This window comes from Phoca vitulina, unplaced genomic scaffold (assembly GCF_004348235.1).
Source record: "Phoca vitulina isolate PV1807 unplaced genomic scaffold, GSC_HSeal_1.0 scaffold7, whole genome shotgun sequence".
Classification (NCBI taxonomy): domain Eukaryota; kingdom Metazoa; phylum Chordata; class Mammalia; order Carnivora; family Phocidae; genus Phoca; species Phoca vitulina.
In genome coordinates, this window is record NW_022589710.1 from 68,919,315 (window position 1) to 68,945,204 (window position 25,890).

General features: G+C 39.8%; 1 protein-coding gene across 1 annotated transcript in view; it reads left to right on the forward strand.

Annotated features, from left to right (window-relative positions):
- Nucleotides 1-25,890, forward strand: part of RCOR1 (REST corepressor 1) — a 115,073-nt gene that overhangs the window by 63,277 nt on the left and 25,906 nt on the right. Inside the window, exon 3 of the mRNA XM_032405968.1 lies at nt 7,985-8,068. Within this exon, the coding sequence (XP_032261859.1) occupies nt 7,985-8,068 (84 nt within the window). The remainder of the gene's footprint in view (nt 1-7,984; nt 8,069-25,890) is intronic.

A 25,890-nucleotide genomic window follows, 5' to 3' on the forward strand; every position in this document is an offset into this window, starting at 1 on the left:
AAAAAAATTTTTTTTTAATAGAAATGGGATTGCATCACCCTTTTTTTTAAGATCTTATTTATTTGAGGGCGCCTGGGTGGCTCAGTCAGTTAAGTGACTGCCGTCGGCTCAGGTCATAATCCTGGAGTCCCTGGATCGAGTCCCGCATCGGGCTCACTGCACAGCAGGGAGTCTGCTTCTCCCTCTGACCCTCCCCCCTCTTGTGCTCTCTCTCTCTCTCATTCTTTCTCTCTCAAATAAATAAAATCTTAAAAAAAAAAAAAAGTGCACGAGCTGGGTTGGGGCAGGGAGCAGAGGGAGAGGGACAAGGAGACTCCGCGCTGAGTGTAGACCCCAGTGCAGGGCTCAATTTCACGACCCTGAGATCATGGCCTGAGCAGAAATCAAGAGTCAGTGCTTAACCAACTACACCACCCAGGTGCCCCAAGAATTTACCAATTTTTAAAATTTAATTAAGTTTTTTAAAGATTTTATTTACTTGTCAGAGAGAGTGCAAGTGAGCACAAGCGGGGAGTGGCAGGCAGAGGGAGACCGGGCACCCCTAGAGCAGTGCCTTTTTAACAGTTGCTCCTAGTCCTAAGCCACTACAAGAGAAAAGAGGATAATGCATATATAACGTCGCACAAAAACAATCCTTTTGCTTTAATTCTCAAGTTTGGGCAGTGTCGTTTGTAATTTTTTTTCCCTTTATTTTTAATGTATTTGGAATTATATCCACTTTTTGGATTAAAATTATTTGTATCTCCTCAAATTCTGCAGAGATTAGTCTATTAGCTTTTTCTCGAGACCAACTTTGATTTTGTTAATCTTACCCTTTAACTTTTTGGAATCAAAATTGTTGATATCTGTACATCTGATCAATTTTATATTCTGTATTTAATTCCTTTGACTGCATATACTATGATTTAGCCAATTCCTGTTGATAGACCTTTAAATTTTTCTTGTATTTTAGAACCATAAACAAGCATCTGGTAACAGTCATATCAGTCATGGTTCTCCAGAGAACCAAACCAGTAGGTGTGTGTGTGTGTGTGTGTGTGTGTGTGTGTGTATGTGTGTGTGTGTGTAAATTTTCACCAATAGCTTATATACATACTTAATGAAGCAATATGCTGATGCTTTCTATTCTTAATTAAAAAAAAAAAATCCTGATTAGGTCCCAGTAAATTAACTTCATAGGTCTGACCTGTAATTTGAAAAACATTGCTATTGTATATATTTTATATCTAGAAATGGATTGTTGGTTTGCAGGGTATCCATACTTCAACTTTATCATATGCTGGCAACTTTCTAAAGTAGTTATGCAAAGGTATATTCTCACTAGTGAATTCTTTCTTCTCCCCCTTCATGGAAGTTGGTAATTTCAATTTCTTTGTAATCCTTCTACTTCCATCAGGTCTGGGTTTATTTTTTAAGGTTTATAACACTTGGCAATCGACTTTAAACAAAGAGAGCAGCTTTAGAGTTAGCACCCTCAGAAGACATCAGTATCAATCCAGAAATTAATGACATTGCTTTGTTTTCATCATATTTGTATTCTTCAATTCACACACAGCAAAATGGACTAGTTTTTGGTGTACATATTTGTGAGTGTTAAAATAAGCATAGTTCCATACAACCACCACCACAGTTGGGATACAGAACAGTTTCATCTCTTCAAAAAATTACCTTGTATGGTTCTTAGCCTTCCTCCTACTTCTGACCCCTGAAACATTGATCTTTTTCCTATCATTATAGTTTCACCTTTCCCAGAATGTCATATAAATGGAATCATATAATATGTAACCTTTGGAGACTTACTTCTTTCGCTGAGTATGATGCATTGGAGATATGGCCCATGTATCAGTAGTTTATTTTTATTGCTGTGTAGTATTCCAGCGTATGGATGCTCTACAGTTTGTCCATTTACTCTTTGAAGGACATTTGGGGTTTTTTTCCTCCCAGTTTTCAGTGATTGTGAATAAAGCTGCTATAAATATTTTGTGCAGGTTTTATTGTGAACATGTCAGTTCTATAGGGTATATATATCTAAGAGTGTAATTATTGGGTCAGTCATTTGTTAAATGTTGAATCTTTAAAAAAAACTATAGAACTTTTCCTGAGTGACTTTTACCATTTTATTTTGCATTTATATTAGCACTTTATGAAAGTTTCAGATATTCCTCATTCTTGCCAGTGCTTGGTATTGTCCATTTCTTTTTTCTTTATCTTTCAGAAAGAGAGACAGAAAGAGAGAGCATGCTGTAGCTGGGGGTTGGGGGGGAGGACAGAGGGAGAGAGAGAATCTTAAGTGGGCTCCACACCAACATGGGGATGGATCTCACAATCCTGAGATCATGACCTGAGCCGAAATCAAGAGTCAGACACTTAACTGACTGAGCCACCCAGGTGCCCCTATTTCTTTTATTTTAGACATTCTAATAGTATGTGTTGAATTCTCACTATGGCTTTAATTTGCATTTCCCTAATGGCTAATGATCTTGGGCATTTTTTCATGTGCTTACATGCCATTTGTATATTTTCCTCTGGTGAAGTAGTTCAGATCTTTTGCCCATTTTTTAAAAATTGGGTCATTTTCTTACTGCATTTTTGAAGTTCTTTATATACATTCTGGTAACAAGTCCTTTGTCAGATATGTGATTTGCAAATGTTTTCTCCCAGTCTGCAAGGGATTCTTAACGATTCCTTTTGCAGAGCGTAAGTTTCAAGGTTTTGATTAAGCCCAGTTTACCATTTTAAACTTTTTTATTTTTTTATTTTTATTTTTTTAAAGATTTTTTTTTGACAGAGAGAGATAGCAAGAGAGGGAATACAAGCAGGGGGAGTGGGAGAGGGAGAAGCAGCCTTCCCGCTGAGCAGGAGCCCGATGCGGGGCTCGATCCCAGGACCCTGGGATCACGACCTGAGCCGAAGACAGAGGCTTAACGACTGAGCCACCCAGGCACCCGTAAATTTTTTTTAAAAAAGATTTTATTTTTTTTGAAAGAGAGAAATCACAAGCGGGTGGGAAGGGCAGTGGGCAGGGGCAGAGGGAGAGGGACAAGCCGACTCCCTTCGATGTGGGCCTCAATCCCAGGACTCCAGGATCGTGACCTGAGTGGAAGGCAGACGATTACCTGACTGAGCCACCCAGGTGCCCCATTTTTAAACTTTTATAGATTACACTTCAGGTGTCATATCTAAGAACTCTTCCTAAGCCAAGTTCACGAAGATTTTCTCATTTTTATTTATTTATTTATTTTTTATTTAATTAATTTTATTTATTTATTTGACAGAGAGAGGGATCACAAGTAGGCTGAACAGCAGGCAGGAGAGGGAGAAGCAGGCTCTCTGCTGAGCACGGAGCCTGACTCAGGACCCTGAGATCATGACCTGAGCTGAAGGCAGATGCTCAACGAACTGAGCCACCCAGGCGCCCAGATTTTCTCATTTTTAAAAAAAATTTTACTGTTAGGTTTTACTTTTATCTATGAGATTCATTTTGAATAAAATTTTTATAAGGTGTTGAGGTATAGTTCGAGGTTCACCTTTTCTTTTCTCTTCTTTTCTTTTTGCATATGGAGATCCAATTGTGAAAATCCCCTTTATTAAAAGGGTATGGAATTGAATGCTTTCTCCATTGAATTGGTTTTGCACCCGATCACAAATCATTTGACCATATTTATATGAGTGTTTCTGAACTGCCTCTTGTTCCACTGATGTGTGTATGTTTTTTTGCCAATACCACACTGTCTTGATTACTGTTCCTTTATACAGTAAGACTTGACTTAGAGTTGTGTGCAACTTCCAACTTTGACCTGACAATTCTGGCCTCCCCCTTTACTCGATCTATCTATCCTTTTGTTTTATATCAATGTGGACTCACAGATTGTTATTTTATTGCTGTCATTTAAGTTTTTGCTTATGTTGTAGATTTGGCCAGGGGGAGACATATCCCATCATTCTTTGAACACTTCTTACCTTCTGGCATAACAAGATGTTCTAGGGTCCTCTTGTCCATTTCCTGTCCTAGTCCTGGAATCAACCATTTCTCCAAGGAGATCTAGTTTCTTTTATAAGAGAATGGTATTTAGCATCAAGATCTGGGAGCTAGATGTGCACATTATTGCTGGGTTGCAGCAAGACCCTCTCAGTGGACATTGAAAACTATGAGTTTGTACTGTTAACATCCAATCCTGTCCAGCACTACAGAATTCTTTCTAACCCCCCCTTTATTTGTAACTCTTTCACTCAGCATAATTACTTTGAGATTCATTCGTATGTTTAAATAGTTCATTTTTTTTTTTTAAGAGAAAAGTTGCCAAGAAAAATTATTCCATTGAGTGGTATGTCACAATTTTAGGAAATTGCCAGACTTTCCCCCCCAAAGCGATGGTACCATTTTACATTCCAACCAGCAGTGCACTAGAGTTCTAGTTCCTCCACATTATTGTCAAACTTTGATATTGTCTGTCTTCTTAATTTTATACTCTTAATAGGTTTGTTTTGAAATCTTGGATGTTTTTAATTTGCCTTTCTAGATTGACTAATTTGTATAGTTTTCTATTCCATGTACTTATTTGCTGTTCTTACGCCTTCTTTGGAGGCATGTTTATTCAAATTTTTTGCCCAATGTTTTTTTTTTTTAACAGTATCATTATTTCTTAATGTTGAGTTTTGAGGGTTCTTTATAGATTCTGGCTTTATCAGATATGTGATTTGTAATTTCTCAGTCTTTGGCTTGGCTTTTTGTTTCCTTAAAAGGGTCGTTTGAAGAACGGAAGTTCTTACTTTGGATGAAGTCCAGTTTGTGGATTTTTTTCTTTTATGGATTGTGCTTTTGGTGTTTTATGTAAGATCTTTTTCCACCTAAGTTCAAAAAGGTCTTTTTAAAATTTTATGCATTTATTTTTTTTTTTTTTTAAAGATTTTATTTATTTGACAGAGTGAACAAGCAGGGAGAGGGAGAAGCAGGCTCCCCAAAGATCAGGGAGTCCGATGCGGGGCTCGTTCCCAGGAGCCTGAGATCATGATCCAAGCCAAAGCCAGATGCTTAACCGACTGAGCCACCCAGGTGCCCCAAAAAGGTCTTTTTTTAAAATTTATTTATTTATATTAGAGAGCACATGTGCATGAGCAGGGGGAGTGGCAGAGGAGAGAGAGAATCTCAGGCAGGTCCCCTGCTGAGCGAGGAGCCCCACACAGGGCTTGATCTCACTACCCTAAGATCATGACCTGAGTGGAAATCAGGAGTCGGATGCTTAACCAATGAGCTCCTCAGGTGCCCCAAAAAAGGTTTTTTCAATGTTTTCCTCTAGCAGTTTTTTAACTTCTGGTTTTACATTTAGTTCTATCATCAGTTTTGAGTTAATTTTTATATATTTGTATATGTGAAATATGGACCCATGTTAACTTTTTTAAATATGAGTATCCATTTGTTCCAGCATCATTTGTTAAAAAGATTCTTTTTCTCCGTTGAATTTTGCCTTTGCGCCTTTGTGGGTAATCGTTTGACGCTGCATGTGTGGTCCTCTTTTTGGGCTCCGTTATATTAATTTATTTCCCTGTATGCCAGTACAGCACTGTCTTGATTACTGCATCTTTATAACTAGTTTTGATTCAGGTAGATCTTCCAGTTTTGTTCCTTTTCAAAGTTATTTTGGCTGTTTAGGTACTTTGTGCTCCTGTATGACTTTCAGAATGTTTTTCAGATCCCTAAAGGGAATAGGGATATGAAAGGGATATTCTTTAGTTTTAATTTTTATTAACTTTTATTAACTTTATTAACTCCTGAAAGAGGTATTCTTTAATTTTGATTTTTATTAACTATTTTGGTTTTTACTTTTCCTTTTTTTACTACTGATCTTGTTTCCTGCAACTTTGTTAAACTCATTTGTTCTAGTAACTTTTTGTAGATTTTCTACACAGATGATCATGTTGTCTGTGAATAAGACATTTTTAATTCTGCCTTTTCAATGTGTATTCCCTTTATTTCTGTTTTGACTTTTGATTTTTTTTTTTTAAAGATTTATTTATTTATTTATTTGACAGAGAGACAGCGAGAGAGGGAACACAAGCAGGGGGAGTGGGAGAGGGAGAAGCAGGCTTCCCACTGAGCAGGGAGCCCGATGCGGGGCTCCATCCCAGGACCCTGGGATCATGACCTGAGCCGGAAGACAGACGCTTAATGACTGAGCCACCCAGGCGCCCCATTGACTTTTGAGTTTTAATTTGAAATACAGCAAGGTTGTATATCGTGTGGGGTCCTCCCCACATACATCTTTGTTGATTTTATTTTATTTTTAGATTATGTGTAGCAGTAACATTTTTCTGAAAGTCAGAATTATTTCCTATTCCTGTCTCTCCATCGTTTACACCCCATTCCCACCTTGCCAGATTCATCGTGTTCACACTTTGGGTCTTTCCCTTCCACCATCCCATTATTTTTCCTTAAAGTAACTGCCCCCTAGATTTTGCCAAAAATCTCTTTCTTTGTAAAACCTAGAACACATTGATAGATATGGCAGTTTCATAGAAGCAGGAATTCTTAAACCAGGCTTTATGAGCCTTTGGCTCAGATCATGATCCCAGGGTCCTGGGATCGAGCCCCGCGTCAGGCTCCCTGCTCAGCCGAGAGTCTGCTTCTCCCTCTGCCTCTGCCTCTCCCCTTCTACCTGCTCAGGAGCACGTGCGGGCATGCTCTCTCTCACACGCGCGCTCTTGGTCGCTCTCTTTCAAATAAATAAAATCTTAAAAAAAGGAAAAAGAAAAAACAAAGGTAAGAAAGAATACCTTTGGAAGTTTGGAATGAGTGAGTTTGGGCCTAACCAGTGTAAAAGGCGTGTTAGTAAGCCTCTTATGTCTTGAATCCTTTGTACCTTTTGAAGATAACATTTAAATGTCTCTGATGTAGTATATGACTGTTGTTTGTGGTTAATCCAGTTACACATGTCAGCTCAACACATGCCACTTGTAAACCTTGGCCTACTATTTTGTATCATAGATTTTTAAGAATTTGAATGCATTTAAGAAGTTTGCTTTCAGGGGCTCCTGGGTGGCTCAGTCAGTTAAACGCCTGCCTTCAGCTGAGGTCATGATCCCGGGGTCCTGGGATCGAACCTCAGAACCTCACGTCGGGCTGTCTGCCCAGCAGGGAGCCTGCTTCTCCAACTCCGCCTGCTGCTCCCCCCGCTTGTGCGCGCTCTCTCTCTCATAAATAAAATCTTTAAAAATAAAAGTTTGCTTTAAGATTATTTTTAATGGTTATTCTTTTTTTTTTGTAATTTTTTTTTTTAAGGATTTTATTTATTTATTTGACAGAGAAAGACATAGCGAGAGAGGGGAACACAAGCAGAGGGAGTGGGAGAGGGAGAAGCAGGCTTCCTGCTGAGCAGGGAGCCCGATGTGGGGCTCGATCCCAGGACCCTGGGATCATGACCTGAGCCGAAGGCAGACGCTTAACGACTGAGCCACCCAGGCGCTCCAGTGGTTATTCTTTAATAAAGTTGTTAAAAGAATCTTTGGATTCCTGTTGTCAAGTCCCTAAAAAGTTATTCTGGCAGAGAAGGGTAAAGGTATTCAAAGCACACATGAAGTATACATATTTTAAAAGAATCTTTGAAGCTTCCCTTTTGGATGTCCCATGTCTGAAAGCAGAGCATCCTAGTAAATAGTGCTTAAACGTACTGTAGCCATTCTGCCTGAGTTCAGTCCTGACTCCTCCTTGTTCTAGTAAATGACCTGTTTTGTTTCCTCACCTAGCAAATGAGAATAATAAACCTGTCTGTTAATAGTAAAGGGCTTGGAAGTAGATACATTTTGGCAGACTCCAAGGCCACCCTCACCCTATGATGGTAATTGTGCAGGTTCCACTGGGGCAGATTTTAGTAAAAGGTGGGTAATGTCACCATATTGTGAGGAATAAAAGACCAGAATGGTGCTGTTACTCATTGCTTATTATGTCTGTTAAATTATAATAAGAATGTTCTTTTTTATTTCTCCCAAGCCAAACTAGCAAGACGCAGTCAAGAACGAGACAATCTTGGCATGCTGGTCTGGTCACCTAATCAGAATCTATCAGAAGCAAAACGTAAGTTTTAAAGGACTTTTATTTCCCCCCTTTCTTATTTAATGCAAAGTTTTAAAGTCACTTTTGTAGCTAAAAGTCCCTATACACGTTACATTTTTTTTCAAATTAAATGTGCATTTCTTTACTGTGGCCTGTCATAAGGACTTAAAGATTCTTAACCAGTGGTTTCATAATCTACTTTTTTCAAAATGCTGGAGTTACTAGGAGGAAAAGCTTAGAGTGGAAGAAAATTATAATGCAATGTAAAGTTCCATCAGCTGGGAATTGATAGATTTATAAATTTCTAATTGAAGGGTTACAAAGGGCAAATGTATGTTATTGGAAACAGGCTTTATTTATACTGTAAGACTTCAGCCTAGCTAGAAGGAGAACTGTTGAATTGGTTCTATTTTATGAGTTTAAAGTTGTATTAGGATGAATACTCTGAGCTACTTTGAATCTTATTTTGAGGGGATAGGGGTCCTTTAGCTATTAGTAATATTACTTGTATATTCAGAGTTCGCTCTTTCAGCTTTTATATTCGCTCTGCTCAGATGATACCAGCAAAATTAATTCTAGTCTTTGGCATTTTCAAAGTTTTTATTTTCTTCATAACTTAAGAAAAACTAAATCTCCTTTTGGAGAATTTTTCAATGGGGGTTCATGGATGGAATTTATGGGGATTTGTGAACTTAGAAATCACATGCAAAGTTTTTTTGGTGTATGTGTTTGTTTTTCTGGATTTTCAAAGGGGTCTTTGACAAAAATGGGTTAAGAATCAATGCTCTAAAAAAGGGTAGGTCTTGGAAAGCCACCAGTGGTAAATGTTATTAGGAAACTGTTTGATTGTGAGTAAAGGCTCAGATTTTTAGGCTTTGATCAGGATTTCCCAATGTGTGTTTTCGTATGAGAGGATACACATTAAATATTCTCCTCTTGTATATTCAGTATCCATGTTAGCACATTTAAGGTGCAAAGAGCTCATATGGTAAAGAAACAGGTTTAATTTTGATCAGGAAAGATTCTTTTTTTGTACCGTCCCCTCCATGGAACACGGGAAATTCATCTACTCTTAATGCTGAATTTAGCAGTAATAAAATAATCTCAGTCTAATCTGATTTTAAGAGTATCTTAATTTTGCCTCTATCAGGCTGCTGCTTAATGAGTTTATAATGAAGAACAGAATGGCAAAAGGAAGTGTATTGGCATTTCTGATGTCTTCACTATGCTGGGAGAGACCTTTTAAGTATTTCTAGCGTGTTTATTTCCCCTTTGAGTACTCGCATTAACTTACAAAAGCAATCTATTCCTTTTTTGAACATACTCTTTTTAACAGAAAGCTGAAAATCTGCCTCCCTGTAATTTTTAAAGCTTTACTTTCCTGAACTCTGCTAAATAGGTTTGCTTTCTGACAAGTCTTTCAGATGTTCAGGCTTCCCTCAGTCCAAGTTAAACCTGCCTGGTTGTTTCAGGTGTTTTTCAGATGGTTTGGTTTTTGGATCTCTCTCTTGCACTACTGTTCCAGTTGGGTCAGACTGCCCATATGAAATGATGGTGCCCAGAACCGAATATCCAGAATCATGAGCATTCGTTGAATCTTTATGCCAAGCCCTGCACTAAAATGCATTCACTCTTCACAGTCAGCCAAGAGGAAGTTTTTGTCCCCATTTTACAGATGGCATTCCACAGTTCAAAGGTTTGTGAAACTGACACAGATAATAAGTGGTGAAGCCAGTAGCACTGTCCAGGTTTGCTGATTTCACCCTGATTCATGCTCTGAGTGCCTCTCTTTGGGAGAACTCATTAGCTCTCGGTGTTCTGTATTTCTGCCATGATCTTCTGTTCCTACAGCTCACAGTCGATCAGTGCCCTTCGTGATTGTATTACCTGTTGACATCTGTGGAGTCAGAATTTAATTTTGATATTCTCTTATTTTTCCTAGACCTAGAAGAAAAGAGGAGAATATGAGAAGTTAGTTGATTTTTAAACAATGGCATTGCCTAAAATAAACTTGCAGTTTTAATGTTAGCCTTTAAAACTTGAGACTTTTAAAACCAATATGGAAGTAACATTGCTATATTGTTGAGAGTTCAGAAGATACAGGAACTTACAAAGAAGGAACAGCTCACACATTATTCCATTACCCAGAGATAACTGTTGTAAACGTTTTGGGATTTTTCCCTGTCCTCTTTTTTTCCTCTTGTGTGCATATTTATATAAGTAAGATGATGTAGGTGTGTGTATGTGTGTGTATTGTTTTCCTGATACTGACCTAAGCATTTTCCACATTGTTAAATAACCATGTACATCATATGGGTGGATCCATGTGTTTATTAACCTTCTTCTGTTGAAAATTTATGTTGTTTCTGCTTGTTGGCTGTTGTAAAAGAAGCTATAGTGAAAAACTGAATCCTAGAGCTTTGTCCTCTTTTGTTTTTTGTTTTTGTTGTGTTTTTAGTCTTTTCTTAAGTAGAGCTCTAGGAATGGAGTGTGGATTATTGGGAACTTGCTCAACTGCTCAGGGGTAAGGACGTAAACATAATGCAGTGTCCTGACATGAGTTAGGTTCCGCTTAGTACTAGGCTTCTGTTTATGGAGCTTTGTAAATCATACAGTTCGTGACTAGTAGTCTAATCACAGTTAGGCATTACAGTGTGATTATAGTATGAATGCGGACAGGGGTACACAGTTTTTTCCATTTGCACACCTACCATTTCCCCCTCAACTCCCTTCCCCACGGTATATGGGCAAAAAAGAAACCTTTTCTTCTTGCCGTTCTTTATTTTCAAAGAATGTGTAAGTCTTGGTTGTCACCATACATCTGTCACCATACAACACTATGACAGTACCACTGACTATATTCCCTACGCTGTACCTTTCATTCCCCATTACTTACTCATTCCATAACTGGATATTTGAAGTCTTTCAGCTCTTCTTTCTTTTTTAAACTTAATTATTTTTTTAAGTTTTTATTTTAATCACGTGGTATTCATCATAAGTGCACTCCTTAATCTCCATCACCTATTTCACCCATATCCCCCTGCCCCCCGGTAGCTACCAGTTTGTTCTCTATAGTTAAAAGTCTGTTTCTTGGTTTTTAAACTTTTTTAAAAAAGCTGTGGGGAGGGGCGCCTGGGTGGCTCAGTCGTTAAGCGTTCAGCGTAGGTCATGGTCCGAGGGTCCTGGGATCGAGTCTCGTGTAGGGCTCCTTGCTTAGTGGGGAGTCTGCTTCTCCCTCTCCCTCTGCCTCCCTCTCCCTGCTTGCATTCTCTCTCTCTCTCTCAAATAAATAAATAAAATCTTAAAAAAAAAAAAAGCTGTAAGGGAATGATAAATCCCTAGAAATAGAGCTCCTAGGCCAAGGGGCAAATACATTATTTCTTCTTTTTTCTTTTCATTTTTAAAAATAGATTTAATTTCTAGAGCAGTTTTAGGTTCACAGCCAAATTGAATAGAAAGTACAGAGATTTCCCATATCCTTCTGTCCCAGCACATGCACAGCCTCCCCCATTGTGGACATCCCCTATCAGAGTGGTAAACTTGTTATCAGTGAACCTACATTGATGCATCATTGTTACCCACGGTTCATAGTTTACATTAGGGCTCACTCTTGTGTTGTACATTCTGGAGGCTTTGACAAATGTATAATGACACGTATTCACTGTTGTAATATCATACTGAAAAGTTTCCCTGCCCTAAAAATTCTCTGTGATCTGCCTATGCGTCTCCCCCAACCCCATAACTCTTGGCAACTACTGATCTTTTTACTGTCTCCATAGTTTTGTCTTTTCCAGAACTGTCATGTAGCTGGAATGGTATAGTTTGTGGCCTTTTCAGATTGGCTTTTTTGACTTAATAATAATACACATTTATTTGAGTTTCCTCCATGTCTTTTTCATGGCTTGATGGCTCATTTTCTTTTTGGTGCCGAACAGCATTCCATTATCTGGACGGACTGCAGTGTGTTTAACCATTCACGTGCTGAAGGGCGTCTTGGTTGCTCCCAAGTTTTGGCATTTATGAATAAAGCTGCTATAAACATGTATATGTGGGTTTTGGTGTGGACATAAGTTTTCAGCTATTTTGGGTAGATACCAAAGAGGAGGATCGCTGGATTGTATGTTAAGAATACATTTAATTTTGTAAGAAATTGCAAGACTATCTATTTGATTTGATTTGAGAGAGAGAGCACAAGTGATGGGGAGGGGGAGAGGGACCCTGGGATCATGAACTCTGCAGATGCTTAACTGACTGAACCACCCAGGCGCCTCCCCCCCTTTAAATTTTATTTATTTGAGAGAGAGCAAGACTGTCTTCTGAAGTGGCTATGCCATTTTGCATTCCTACCAGCAATGAATGAGAGTTCCTGTTGCTCCGTGTCCTTGTAAGTATTTGGTGTTACAAGTATTTTGGATTTTGGCCACTCTAAATAAGTGTATAGTTTATTTTCTTTTAAACTAAAAAAATAATACATATGCACAAGATAAAAATATTCTAATTCTCTCAAGTTAACCAGTGTTATGTTAATATTTGGGGTGTCTATTAGTCCCTATACACTTACTATTTTTTTTTAATGGTCATATAATATAGGTGTTTCATAGTTAAGCATTTCTAAACAGTGCTGTGAACATCATTAAAGTGGGGTGGCTGGGTCAAGTGATATGTACATTTGACACTTATAGATCTTTCCATGTGTCATCCGAAGAGTTAAAGGAGTGTGCCTCTTTTCCAAAATGTCCCCATCACTGGGTATATTAATTTTTTTCTTAAAATTTTTTAATAATTATTTTTAATTATAGTAAAATACAGTGTAAAATTTACCATCTTAACCATTTCTTTAATTCCAAGCAAATTTTATTGTGAAACTATAACAAGCAAATGAAATATGTTGATTTATATTTCCATCTTAACCATTTTTTTTTTTTTAAAGATTTTATTTATTTATTTGACAGAGACACAGCGAGAGAGGGAACACAAGCAGGGGGAGTGGGAGAGGGAGAAGCAGGCTTCCTGCTGAGCAGAGAGCCCGATGTGGGGCTCGATCCCAGGACCCTGGGATCACGACCTGAGCCGAAGGCAGACGCTTGACGACTGAGCCACCCAGGCGCCCCATCTTAACCATTTTTAAGTGTATAGTGTAATGGTATTAAGTAAATTCATACTGTTGTGCACCCAACCTCTAGAACTTTTTTTTTTTTTAAGATTTTATTTATTTATTTGTTGGGGACGGGGAGTGAGCACACAAGTAGGTGGAATGGAAGGCAGAGGGAGAAGCAGGTGCCCCACTGAGCAGGGAGCCTGACGTGGGGCTTGATCCCAGGACCCTGGGACCATGACCTGAGCCAAAATCAAGAGTCGGACGCTTAACCGACTGAGCCACCCAGGCGTCCCTCTAGAATTCTTTTCATCTTGCAGAACTGAAACTCCGTACTCATTAAAGAACCCAAGTCTACATTTTTCCTCCCCCCAGCACCTGGCAGCCACCATTCTACTTTCTGACTCAGTGAATTTGACCACCCTGGGTACTTCATATAAGTGGAATTATACTATTTTGGTGACTGGCTTATTTCACTCAGCATAATGTCCTCAGGTTTCATCCCCATTGTAGCCTGTGTCAGTTTCCTTCATTTTTATGACTGAATAATACTCCACTATACGAATGGATAAGACCACATTTGTCTCTGTTTATCTGTTGATGGGCACTTGGGTTGTTTCTGCATTTTGGCTACCATGAATGCTGCTGCTGTGAATACGGGTGTGCGGATACCTCTTTGAGGACCTGCTTTCGTTTCTTTTGGGTACTCAGAAGTGGAATTGCTGGATTTGGTCATTTCTATTTTTAAATTTTCTTGAGGCACCACCATCCTCAACACCACCTACGGAGGCTGTTACCATTTTACTCTCCCACCAACAGTGCACGGGCTCCAGTAGCTCCCCCTCCTCGTCAGGATTGTTATTTTCAGTTTGCTTGAGTTTTTTTTTTTTAATAGTATCTGTTTTAATGGATGTGAGGTGGTGTCTCACTGTATGAGAATATTAATTGTTTTTTAAACTTTGCTGAACTGATAGAAAAGAATTTAATTACTACTGAGGTTGAGCATCTTCATATTTTGATCTTTTAATTCTTCTCTAAATAGCAGTTAAATCTTACCTTATTTTTTAATTTGTGTTTTAGAATTATATGTACTTAAATTTATTAACCTTATTTGTGGCTTCTAGCATACTGTCATGCTGAAAATGCCCCTCCCCTCCACATATTACAGACATAGATACCTACGTGTCTTCTGCCCTCCCCTCCTTCCTCCTCCCTCCTCATTACACCATTGTTCATCTGGAATTATTTAAATCTTTTCTCCTTTACTTATGTTAAACTTGTATGTCTACTTTGGTCTGTATCTGGACTCTTGATTTTGTTTCATTGATTTATCTGTTTCCTGATTTGTACCATTTTGATTCTTTTCAGTGTTTTTGGCTCATGTATTTATTTTTCTAGGTGAAGTTTAGGCTCATAGTTTCACATTCTCTCCAGAAGTATCTTGATTGGGGTTGTACTGAATCGAGCAGCTTTGTGTGCTTGGTACTATAGCAGGAGTGAGGGATTCGGGAAGCTTATACTCTAATGGAGAAAGAAGGGAAAATGAACATGTAAACAAGTAATTTATATGTATTTCCTCTAGTCCAGTTCTTTTTTGGATGCAAAAAGTTGAGGTCTAGAGAAGTTAAGTCAAATGCTTAAGATCCCACAGCTAATTAGTAGCCAAGTTTGGGCTAGATCTCTGGTCTCCAGATGGCATTTATTATACACATCTGCCTTCATGTGCTGCTTCATTTAATAAACTATAATTACATTCTTAAAACATTAATGATGTTACATGAGTTGCTTTGGGCTGTGTCTAAGTAAAACTTCAGGGAGAGATCCAACCTTTGGGGTATGCCTAGAAAATGTGCCTTGTAGAGACACCTTTCATGTAGAAGAAATATTTTCCTGGGTAGAAACAAGGGAAGCGTTGGAGCCGGCTGACTGCAGGGTAGAGTGTTGAGGAATAAGAGCTGGCTGGTGGGACAAGGTGCACACACACACTGCAGACAGGGGAAAGATGCATGTGCATTCGGACAGGCCTGAGGAGGTGGGGAGGAGATGCAGTGCTTTGTTTTGGAGACCTGCCTGGCTGTGACACGGGTTGTCCTCGGGGAGGTGAGAAGCAGTGAAACTGTATGTCAAGGCTCTTGACAGTCTTGTGGTTTAGTGAAGAGCTAGGGTAGAGGCAGTAAGTGTTGATCCATTGCAGCTGAGAGAAGTTGATGCCCTCACTAGGCCATTGCTTGTTAAAGAGAGGTTTGATTGGGGCGCCTGGGGGGCTCAGTCATTGAGCGTCTGCCTTCGGCTCAGGTCATGATCCCAGGGTCCTGGGATTGAGCCCCACATCGGGCTCCCTGCTCAGTGGGAAGCCTGCTTCTCCCTCTCCCACTCCCCCTGCTTGTGTTCCCTCACTTGCTGTGTCTCTCTCTGTCAAATAAATAAAAACTAAAAAAAGAGAGAGGTTTGATTGAAATCTGAGAAGTCACACTGGTAGTGTCAGGAGTGTGTGAACTTGCTCAGAGGAGATGGAGATCATAGAAATGTGAGGTTGGGTGGGTGTTGGGTGGCCTTGAACAGGCCTTTAATATTATTATTTTTTGAAATATTTCTACTTTCTTTTCCAGGTAAAAAAGCAGTAGTATTTCACATCTATTAGTTGATGGTTATTAAAACCCACCCATGATAAAATAGTTCTTGGTTTCAGGCTTCATTTTCTACCAAATTTTCATTGTTGCTCTTTAAAATGTATTTTTATTTAAATTAACATAATTAAATTTTAAAAAAATAAATTCAATTAATTAACATATAGTGTGTTACTGGTTTCAGAGGTAGAACCCAGTGATTCATCAGTCTTATATAACACCCAGTGCTCATCACATCACGTGCCCTCCTTAATGTCCATCACCCAGTTACCCCATCCTTCCACCCCTCTCCTCTAACAGACCTTTAAATAAGCAGAATACTATCATATCTAGGTGTACCTGTGCTACTCCATCAGTTCTTCCACACATTTTTATCGATACTTTCAAGCACCTGTGATATGACATCATCTCCTTAGTCCCCTCTGTGATGTATGTAAGGTGCCCTCCTGCATGGATGCCCCCCTCTACTCCCATCTGTGAACATCCTCCCCACCCCATTTCAGGCTGCTCTTCCTTGGGGACTCCCTCCTCATCCCACTTGGTCTACACCCTGGATGCCTACCTGCTTGCCCCAACCTAATGGCTTTAGGACAGCCTGCTCTCTGGGGGGCAGCTGCTGCCCTGAGCGCGGACAGGCTACTCTGTCCTTACCCCTTGTGGCCCTACAGTTACACGCAGACCCAGCCAAGGTCTGAACTGTGGAGAGAAGCAGCTGAACGTTAGCAAAACAAAGTGGACATGTTAGTAGCAAAAATCTCAAAAAGTTGTTTTTTTTGTTTGTTTGTTTTTTACTGGATAGTCTTGTCTTCTTTGAAATGTATAGTTAGGCCAGATCTTATTCCAAGTCTGGGTTCACTTCATTGCTTTAATGAAAAAAAAAAAAAAAAAAAAAGTTTACCAAAGCAGGTGCGGTCAAATGTAATACAGAACTGTGGCCTGAAAGAGCTCTTAGAAGGCAGTTTCAGGAGAGAGGATGGGTTAGGAAAGGGGGTAATCTGAGGATGGTTTTTGTTGTTTGACTCACCTATAAGAGGCAAATTGGAGCCAGAGGACAAGCCGGTGGACAGCCATGCCCACTGTGGGTCATTTCCTGAGGAAGCAAATTTCCTAGACTCAGCTGCACTTGCCTTGGGTGTAGAAATTTGCAAGGTAACTTTGGCTGTTGGGAATCAGTGAAACAGATGGTCCTGCTCAATTATGCATCATGTACTTTATAGGTTATATATAATCAGTACTTCTGCAGTTATTTAAGTGTTTGATTGCATTTTATTTTTATTGTATAGAAATGAGGAGAAACTGGTACAGTGGTAAGCACAAATCTCAATGTTAAAATGGACATAGATGGAAATCATTAGCTATGGCAGAGACCGTCAAGCTGGATGATTTTTTTTTTTAAGCTGGCTAATGATAAATTAACATATACAATATGCTAGACATACAGAATTGAAAGATGTGTCAAAAGGCAAAGTCAAATTAGAGATTTTAAAACAAGTTGTAGCTTTCTTGGAATGAGAACCTTCCTTAGACCTGCAACATACACAAACGTTTCTATGTTAGGACATTTGACTTCAGAACACATTTTCAAGATTATATTGTGTGCGAAAGTTTCATAGATATACAGTAAATTTTTTAACATTCATATAAATACATAGTACATGTCAAGAATCTCTAAAACAGGGGCACCTGGGTGGCTCAGTTGGTTAAGCAACTGCCTTCAGCTCAGGTCATGATCCCAGGGTTGTGGGATCGAACCCTGCATCGGGCTCCCTGCTTGACAGGGGGCCTGCTTCTCATTCTCCCTCTGCCTTTCCCACTGCTTGTGCTCTCCTGCTCTCTCTCTGCCAAATAAATAAATAAAATCTTAAAAAAAAAAAAAAATCTCTAAAATGTTCCAGTGCCTTTCCAGTTCAGTATAAAAATCAGAAGACCTTTGGGCACCTGGGTGGCTCAGTCGTTAAGCATCTGCCTTCAGCTCAGGTCATGATCCCAGGGTCCTGGGATCGAGCCCCGCACTGGGCTCCCTGCTTGACAGGGGGTCTGCTTCTCCCTCTCCCGCTCCCCCTGCTTGTGTTCCCTCTCTCACTGTCTCTCTGTCAAATAAATAAAATCTTTAAAAAAAACCAAAAAAAAGAAGACCCGACAGTTGGCCACAAGACCCTACATGGTCTGACCCCACTTCTGCCCTCCTGAGTCCACCCAAAACATGCTCCCTAGAGCCTTTTCTGTTCCTTTGTCTGGAATAGTCTTTTCCCAAATGTCTGCATGGCCCCCTCAGTCCCTCCCGGTCATTGCTTATTCGTCAGTATCTGAGCGGCTTCCCTTGACCACACTGTGAAATAGAGATTACTGCTGCCTCTTACTTACCTTGCTTCATTGCCTTCGTTTCATTTATCGTCACCGGACGTAGTATTTTTTTTACTTTGTCTCCCTCTTACTAAAAACTGATGGGGAACTTGGTATGTTTGCTCAGCTGTCAATCCTCTCAGCACATGGTGGATATAATAAATACTTGTCCGGTGAATGAGAAAATGATGGGGATGTGGACACTCCTCTGTATGGAGATTTGCAAATACAGGCTTTTCAGCTCCCTGTTCTGCATCTTGGGTCATCTGGAATCCTCCAACATTTTCTTTTTTGCCACTCGCCTAGTGACCATTCATTTACTCAGTAAATATTTGAGTGATACATATGTGCCAGGCACTGGGGGAATATAAGAATGAACAGTCTGACAAGTCCCTGTCCGAGTGTAGCTTATGGTCTGATGGGAACCTGTCCTGGTCATTGACAGGAGGGAGAAGTGAACTTAAAATTCTTAACCTGTTAGGTCTTTGACTGGAATTTGTGCAGGGGTAAGGATAGGATAAGCTAATACTGGCCTTGGTTTTCAGCTTTTTATAAGTAAATGGCTTTCAGAGAGCTTGATAATTGTGATTAAAATGATGTTTTTTAGCGTGTGAAAATTATTTTTGTCATTTTTATTAAGTGTTTTAGAGTTAGGTCAATGTTCAGAGCTGGATTTACAGCCTGTAGTTGAAGCCCTCCACTAAAAATCAAGGGTTGCCTTCCCCTTTCATCATGCCAGTGTGTCTTATCTTCATCCTTTTATACTTAAAGAATTTCATCTTGTTACAATTTATTTATCGTTTCTGTTCACAATGGACATTTGCTTCCAGTTTTTTATTTCTATGACTGTTACTAGGAACTTTCTGTGACTTGGTTCTTGATATCCATCGAGAATGTAGATACTCAGCTATGAGAGATCAATGCCAAATTATTTTCCAAAGTGGTGAAACTGGTTCATACTGCTACCAATAAAATGCAAAATTTATGTGCTCCATGTCCTCACCAGTAATTGCTATTGTTGGACTTACACATTTTAGACAATCCAGTGATTGTACCACTGTTTCTCACGTCAAGGAATTTTGCTGTTTTTGTTAGGTGTAATAATGGTATTGTGGTTCTATTAAAAAAATATGTCCACTTTTCTTGGTCCACATTTTTAAAAAGATGTGTATTGGTTATATATAGAGATAACTAGTATTTACTTTAAAATTCTTGAGCACAATGTAAAGCACATTTTGGGGTCCACGGCCAGATTGGAATACAGACCCAGGTTATTGTTTAAATGTTGAATTTACTGTTCTGTGGTTATGTAAGAGAACGTACCTACTCTTAGAAGATATGTGCTGAGTATTTAAGAGTACAGGGTATAATTATGGTAGTCTCAAATGGTTCAGAAAAGAAATTACACATAAACACACAAGCTTGTTTTTATTATTAAAAATAGCCTAGAGGGGCGCCTGGGTGGCTCAGTTGGTTGGACGACTGCCTTCGGCTCAGGTCATGATCCTGGAGTCCCTGGATCGAGTCCCGCATCGGGCTCCCTGCTCGGTGGGGGGTCTGCTTCTCCCTCTGACCCTCCCCCCTCTCATGTGCTCTCTCTCTCATTCTCTCTCTCTCAAATAAAAAAAAAAAAAAAAAAAATAGCCTAGAACTCCTTTACCTCATCACATGGGTATAGCCACTATTAAAATTTTGCTTTCATGTCTTTATGCTTCTGCACACTCTGGATTTAAGCACAGATGGGTCACACTGTAAATAATAGTTTATCAACTTTAATTTTCCTATAATTAAACATTAAACTGAGTATTGATCCCTGAATATCCCATCATATAGCCTTATTTATTTATTTATTTATTTAACATATAATGTATTATTTGTTTCAGGAGTACAGGTCTGTGATTCATCAGTCTTACACAATTCACAGCGCTTACCATAGCACATACCCTCCCCAATGTCCATCACCCAGCCCCCCATCCCTCCCACCCCCCTCCACTCCAGCAACCCTCAGTTTATAGCTTAATTTATTTAACCATGTCCCCATTCTTGAATATTTCCATTTTTTCAAATTTTCCATACTAAAAATAACAAATGGGTAAGCAGGAATTTATAATGTCCTTTTCCAGTAGAAAAGGAAGCCTCCCTTGATTCTGCAGATCAGGTTTCCCAGGTAAGTGCACTCATAGTTCTTTTTCTCTGACACTTATGACGATTGGAGTTAATTATTTGTGTAATTATTTCTGTCTCCAGCCAGACTGAATTCTGTGAAGGCAGGCTGTTTTAATTGTGGCTGTAAAAGCAGCACTGGGCACACAGTAGGCCTGAAAGATTTGTTGAATCAGTGGAGAATGGTTAAATATAAGTATAGTAATTATAAAATGTCACCTTTCTGCCACTTAATTGGAAATGTTGGGTTTCTTTACTGGATGAAGATACCCCCACCCTCACCCCTGCCACCCCCACAAGATTCAAACATTGAAAGTGGGTAGGACTTAGAGTGGGAAAGCCCACCCCCTCCCAACAAACATGCCATTGTCCCCTCCCCCCATTCTCACTATACCACTGTGCAGTTGACCTTCCATTTTCAGAGCTCGAGAAACCAGGGCCCACAGAGGAGAAGTGGCCTTTCTTCAAGTCTGTGGGAGTGGTGGGCAGAGCCTTGTGTCCCTGTGCCCGTCCTAGAACCCAGACTCCCTCTGTGTTTCCCTTGGCTGTTTTCGTCTCACTTAGGAATCCCTTTTTTCTGCATTCTTGTACACAATGGGTTGTGCTAAGGGAAGGACCATTGTATATGTAGGGTGGCAGAGGCAGGGTTAAAGGACAAATGTCCCTATAATTTGAGGTTTGTAGACCAATCTGTGAGGAGTCACTAGGATTTGCAGGCTTATAAATCCTTCTGACCACCTCCTCCTCTGCAGGATGGGAGTTTGAAGTGGGTAATTTATTTAATCTACTTATTTTTAAAGATTTTATTTATTTATTTGAGAGAGAGACAGAGCATGAGCAGGGGGGAGGGGCAGAGGGAGAGGGACAAGCCGACTCCCTGCTGAGTGTGGAACGTGATGCTGATCTGGATCCCAGGACCCTGAGATCATGCCCCAAGCTGAAGTCAGACACTTAACCGACTGAGCCACGCAGGCGCCCCTGAAGTCGGTAATTTAAAAGAGAACTTCTGTATAGTCGCTGAAAGGAATTTTTTTTTGCATGATTGAAATTCACAAACCTCCTTTCTATATAGTAGTAACATAAAAAGCACATTTCTTCCTGTTTCTGTTGTCCTGATAGTGTCTAATCTTTTTAATACTAAATTTAAAAATTTTGTGCTTGTTGAGGTGCTTTTTATCACATTAAAATGAGGAATGTTATCAAACTCATGTTCTTCACACATTAATATTATGCTCTAATTCACTCAGAATCATCTGGGGGCATTGAAAGCAAACCAAAACATCTTGAGTGTAGTCAGTTCTTTCCTTGAGCTAGGTGTGTTTGATTTTCTGAAAAATCACCAAGCTGGGCCTTTATGTGTGTGCTTTTCTCTGTGCCCATCATACTTTATAAAAACTATATATACATGAAGTACACACATCCACGCACATAAATATACATGCATAAACTTACATACGTGTACACACATGTATATAAACGAAGGAGGGTGGAACCCAAGAATCAGTATTTCAAAGTTTACCATCTGGTTCTCATCAGTTAGGATTGGGAACTTCTGGACTGGGGCACAGCTCTCCTGGGATTCAAGGACTGGGTGTCTCTTGATAAAGCTAATTCTGTGGTTGTGAAGTGCACCCTACCCCATCTCTAATTGAATCTCACACATGTTTATGGAGGAATTCATTTTAGTAATACTTCATATTTGTATATCTTGGCTGCTTTACTACTTTGTAAAGGGTTTGAGCAGGATATCTTACCTCGCTCTTGTCAAATAGGTGAGGAAATGGGTTTAGCTCGCAAGTTCCTGATAGAAAGCAAGGACGCAAGGCTCTTTTCACTGTTGCCTGCTGTGAATTTATGGGTGAATCTACAGTGTGTTCCCCTCTCTCCTTTTATTGTCAGGGAATGTTGCCTTTAGTTAAGGGAGATGCAGACCTTGTTTGGAGCACGGTTCCTTCCTTCAGCTCATACTGTAAACGGAAAACATGGGTGAGAGCAAATGAAATCATTTTGAGTACACAGTTGCCTGCCTAGGGACTTAGCTGTCAGGTGAGAGATGCAAGGCGATAGTGTGTCACTATGCTGATTGATTCTTTACCATTGGCCTTGCACATTTTGAAGAGAAAGGTAGTTATTGTTTTAATTACAACTAAATGTCATTCTAGTGATGATCATTTTGTAAAATACAGGATATCCTACCTGTGCCGTTCTGGAAGGCTCACAAGTGTTTGAGGACTGGAGTAAAGGTGGATTATTTATCCATTTTAGAGCATGCACATGAGCCAGAGGGGCGGGGGGGAGGGAGAAATTTTTTTTTTTTTTTAAAGATTTTATTTGAGAGAGAGCGACAAAGAGCATGAGTGGGGAGGAGAAGAAGGAGGCTCCCCACTGAGCAGGGAGCCCGATGTGGGACTCGATCCCAGGACCCTGGGATCATGACCTGAGCCGAAGGCAGACGCCCAACCGACTGAGTCACCCAGGCGCCCAGAAATTTTTTTTTTAAGATTGATTTATTAGTGCGCGCATGTGCACATATGCGCGGCGGGGAGTAGGGAGCAGAGGGAGAGGGAAAATCTCAAGCTGACTCAGTGGAGCCCTGCCTGAGGCTCGATCTCATGACCCCGAGATTATGACCTGAGCCCGAATCAAGAGTTGAACCCTTAACCAGCTGAGCCACTCAGGCGCCCCCTCCCCAAGTTTTTTAATTACTCATAAAATGTTAGCCCTGGAACCACTTTTAAGATCATGATAGTCAGTCCACTCTTCTGATGAGGAAAGGAGGCACAGAGGCGGGGGTGGAACTTAGCCACAGTCATACTAGTGGATACTGGCAGGGACGGGGAATACAGAAATGCAGATTAGGTAGGAATAGATGCCAGAAACTGAATTTAAATACGTGTAGCTTGGGAGGGTGTTCATATTACTTACTTCCACTTGATCAGATAGTCTATGAGACTGGGTTGGATTTTGTAGTAAAATTTACTGGAGAGCCTGCAGGGGTGCTTTTTCTATAAAGTGGGATTTTGACGAAACTACATTAGGAAACAATTTTCATAAAGTGCATTTTATTACTGACTAGGAAGGACTGGTTCATTATATTGTATTCTTGCAGAGTCTCTGCGGCTTATCTTGTTTCTTGTGGGGGCCCCCCCCCAGATATTCAGAGGGATCATTGAAATGTTAACTGTAGTAATATCTATGCCCACCAGGTGGCATAATTGCTTTACTTAAATGATTTAAGCTCATTTCCATTCTCAGTGAGTTACAGTGATAACTCATTTCTTATTTTAATAATAAAAGGAGATGCCATGATATTTATCATATTCCTAAAGAAAATTTTGGTATTCTCAGTTTGAGTTATGAGAGAGAAATTGGTGCCACGTTCCTTTGTAGTACTGATGCTACTTCAAGTGTTAGGATAATAAAATTTTTTTTAAACTGTATTGAGGTTATAGCTTTGTCCTTAACCCACCTTATGGTGTCAGCCTCTTGCTCTGAATAGAATATGCAAGATCACAAGGTGTCCTGAGTCTCTGCAGTGTCTAGAGGAGGGAGGAGTGGGGGAGCTCAGGTTACTGTGGCAACTTTCATCTGCATTTTTCCCTTTTTTGCAGTTGAGTTTGAGACTCTCACTAATGGAACTGAAGACATTTAGTTCATCGGATAGAAACAAGAATATAGAAGCAAATGATGCCTATTGCAAGGCAGCCTTTTGCCTGTTAACCTTGCTTTCCATCACTTCCGTCATCAACCCCCGTTTTATTTTCTTAACTCTATTCAGGCGACATAGACAATATTGGTTAGTCTTGCTCAGTTCTCTGTACCATGGAGACTGTTCTTATCTGAGTGCCCTTCTCCCACCGTGTCCTTTACTCAAGAGGTAGGATAGCATATAGTGGTTTAATATCACGGGTCCTGTGGTCAGACACTCTGCGTGTATATAAGTCCTATTTCTGCTATTTACCAGCTGTGTCACTTGGCCAAATTACTTAACTTCTCTGAGCCTCAGTTTCTTTATTTATGAATGGGAGTGATAATAGAATTATTGGAGAGGATTAAAAAGATAATCCTTGTAAAGAGCTTAGAACAGTGGCTGGCACATAGTAAATTCTCAAATATTAGCTATTGTTATTAATCAATATAGCTGTTGAATCTTCAGGAAGCTTATCTTGATTTAACATCATTACCATCATTATTTACTGATTATTTTGGATTCCCATGCTAGTTTACATCTGTACTGTTACTTTATGTATTTCTGTTCTCTGTTACTTGTGTATTGTTTCAAGCTAGTTTCTTCTGTATTTTGGCCTGCTACTTAGTACAGTATTCTGTACAGAGTAAGGGTAGTTCAATAAATGTTTGACTAGGCTTTAGGAATTTTGTAAAGTTTCTTTCTTCTTTCTTACTGTTTTTTTTGTTTTGTTTTTTTAGGAATTTTATAAATTTTCTTGATGAATCTCACATTCTCCCTTTAAGTGATGTTATGCCAAAACATAACTCACTTACCTGTGCTTTCCGTAATGCTAAGTTCTTGTCAAAAAAGCCAGTGGTTTGTACAGTCTGTGTACTCCTTAAAGAATCGGAGTGATACATGACTTTATCCGTCATAATTTAAGATCAGATAGTTCTCTTTGGTCGTTTCCATAGGATATTCAAGTTTTTAAAAATACCGCATTATAGGGGCGCCTGGGTGGCTCAGATGGTTGGGTGTCTGCCTTCGCCTCACGTCATGATCCCAGGGTCCTGGGTTCGAGCCCCGCAGCGGGGAGCCTGCTTCTTCCTCTCCCTCTGCTTCTCCCTCTCTCTCTGTATCTCTGTGTCTCGAATAAATAAATTTAAAAAAAAAACTTTAAAAAAAATCAGTTTTTAAAAAAATACCGCATTATACATTTTTTAAAATTTTTAAAAAAAGATTTTATATTAAAGAGCATGCGAGTGGGGGAAGGGGCAGAGGGAGAGGGAGAGACAGAATCTTAAGCCGACTCCCCGCAGAGCACGGGGCCTATGCAGGGCTTGACCTCAGGACCCTGAGATCATGACCTGAGCAGAAATCAGGAGTTGGACACTTAACTGACGTGGTCACCCAGGTGCCCCTGGAATTGTTTTTTTAAAGGAGAGTATACTTAGTGACTGATCTTTCTGCTTCTCACCGACAGATGAGAATGTCAGCTCAGCTTCTTCTTGCACCCAGATGACTGCCTGGTTCTGTCCCCTGTGCCCAAGTTGGGGAAGGCTGGCGGATATAAATGACGGGGCCGTAGAAACGTCCCGGCATTTCCTTAAGCCACGTGGACTTTGTGCATTGTCCTAATCACAGCTTGATGACTCTCTGCCTGGAATGACTCCTCACTGCCAGATTGGGACTGACTCTGGTTAACCTTTAATTTCTTAGAGATGAAATCAGGATCCCTGTTGCCAGAGATGAGAAAGTACTGGAAAAATCCCCAAGGAACCCTGTGTTCTTTGTTTGAGAGCTGTTGGTCTCAAGTAGCTTGTATTTCTCTTGTGTCCCTTCCTGTTTCATCTTTCATCCACAGCCTGAAGTATCTGGTCATCCTTTGTTTTTATGAAGGCATGTGGGAGTGGATTTTACTGTCTTAGGTTGAAAGCTTATTTTT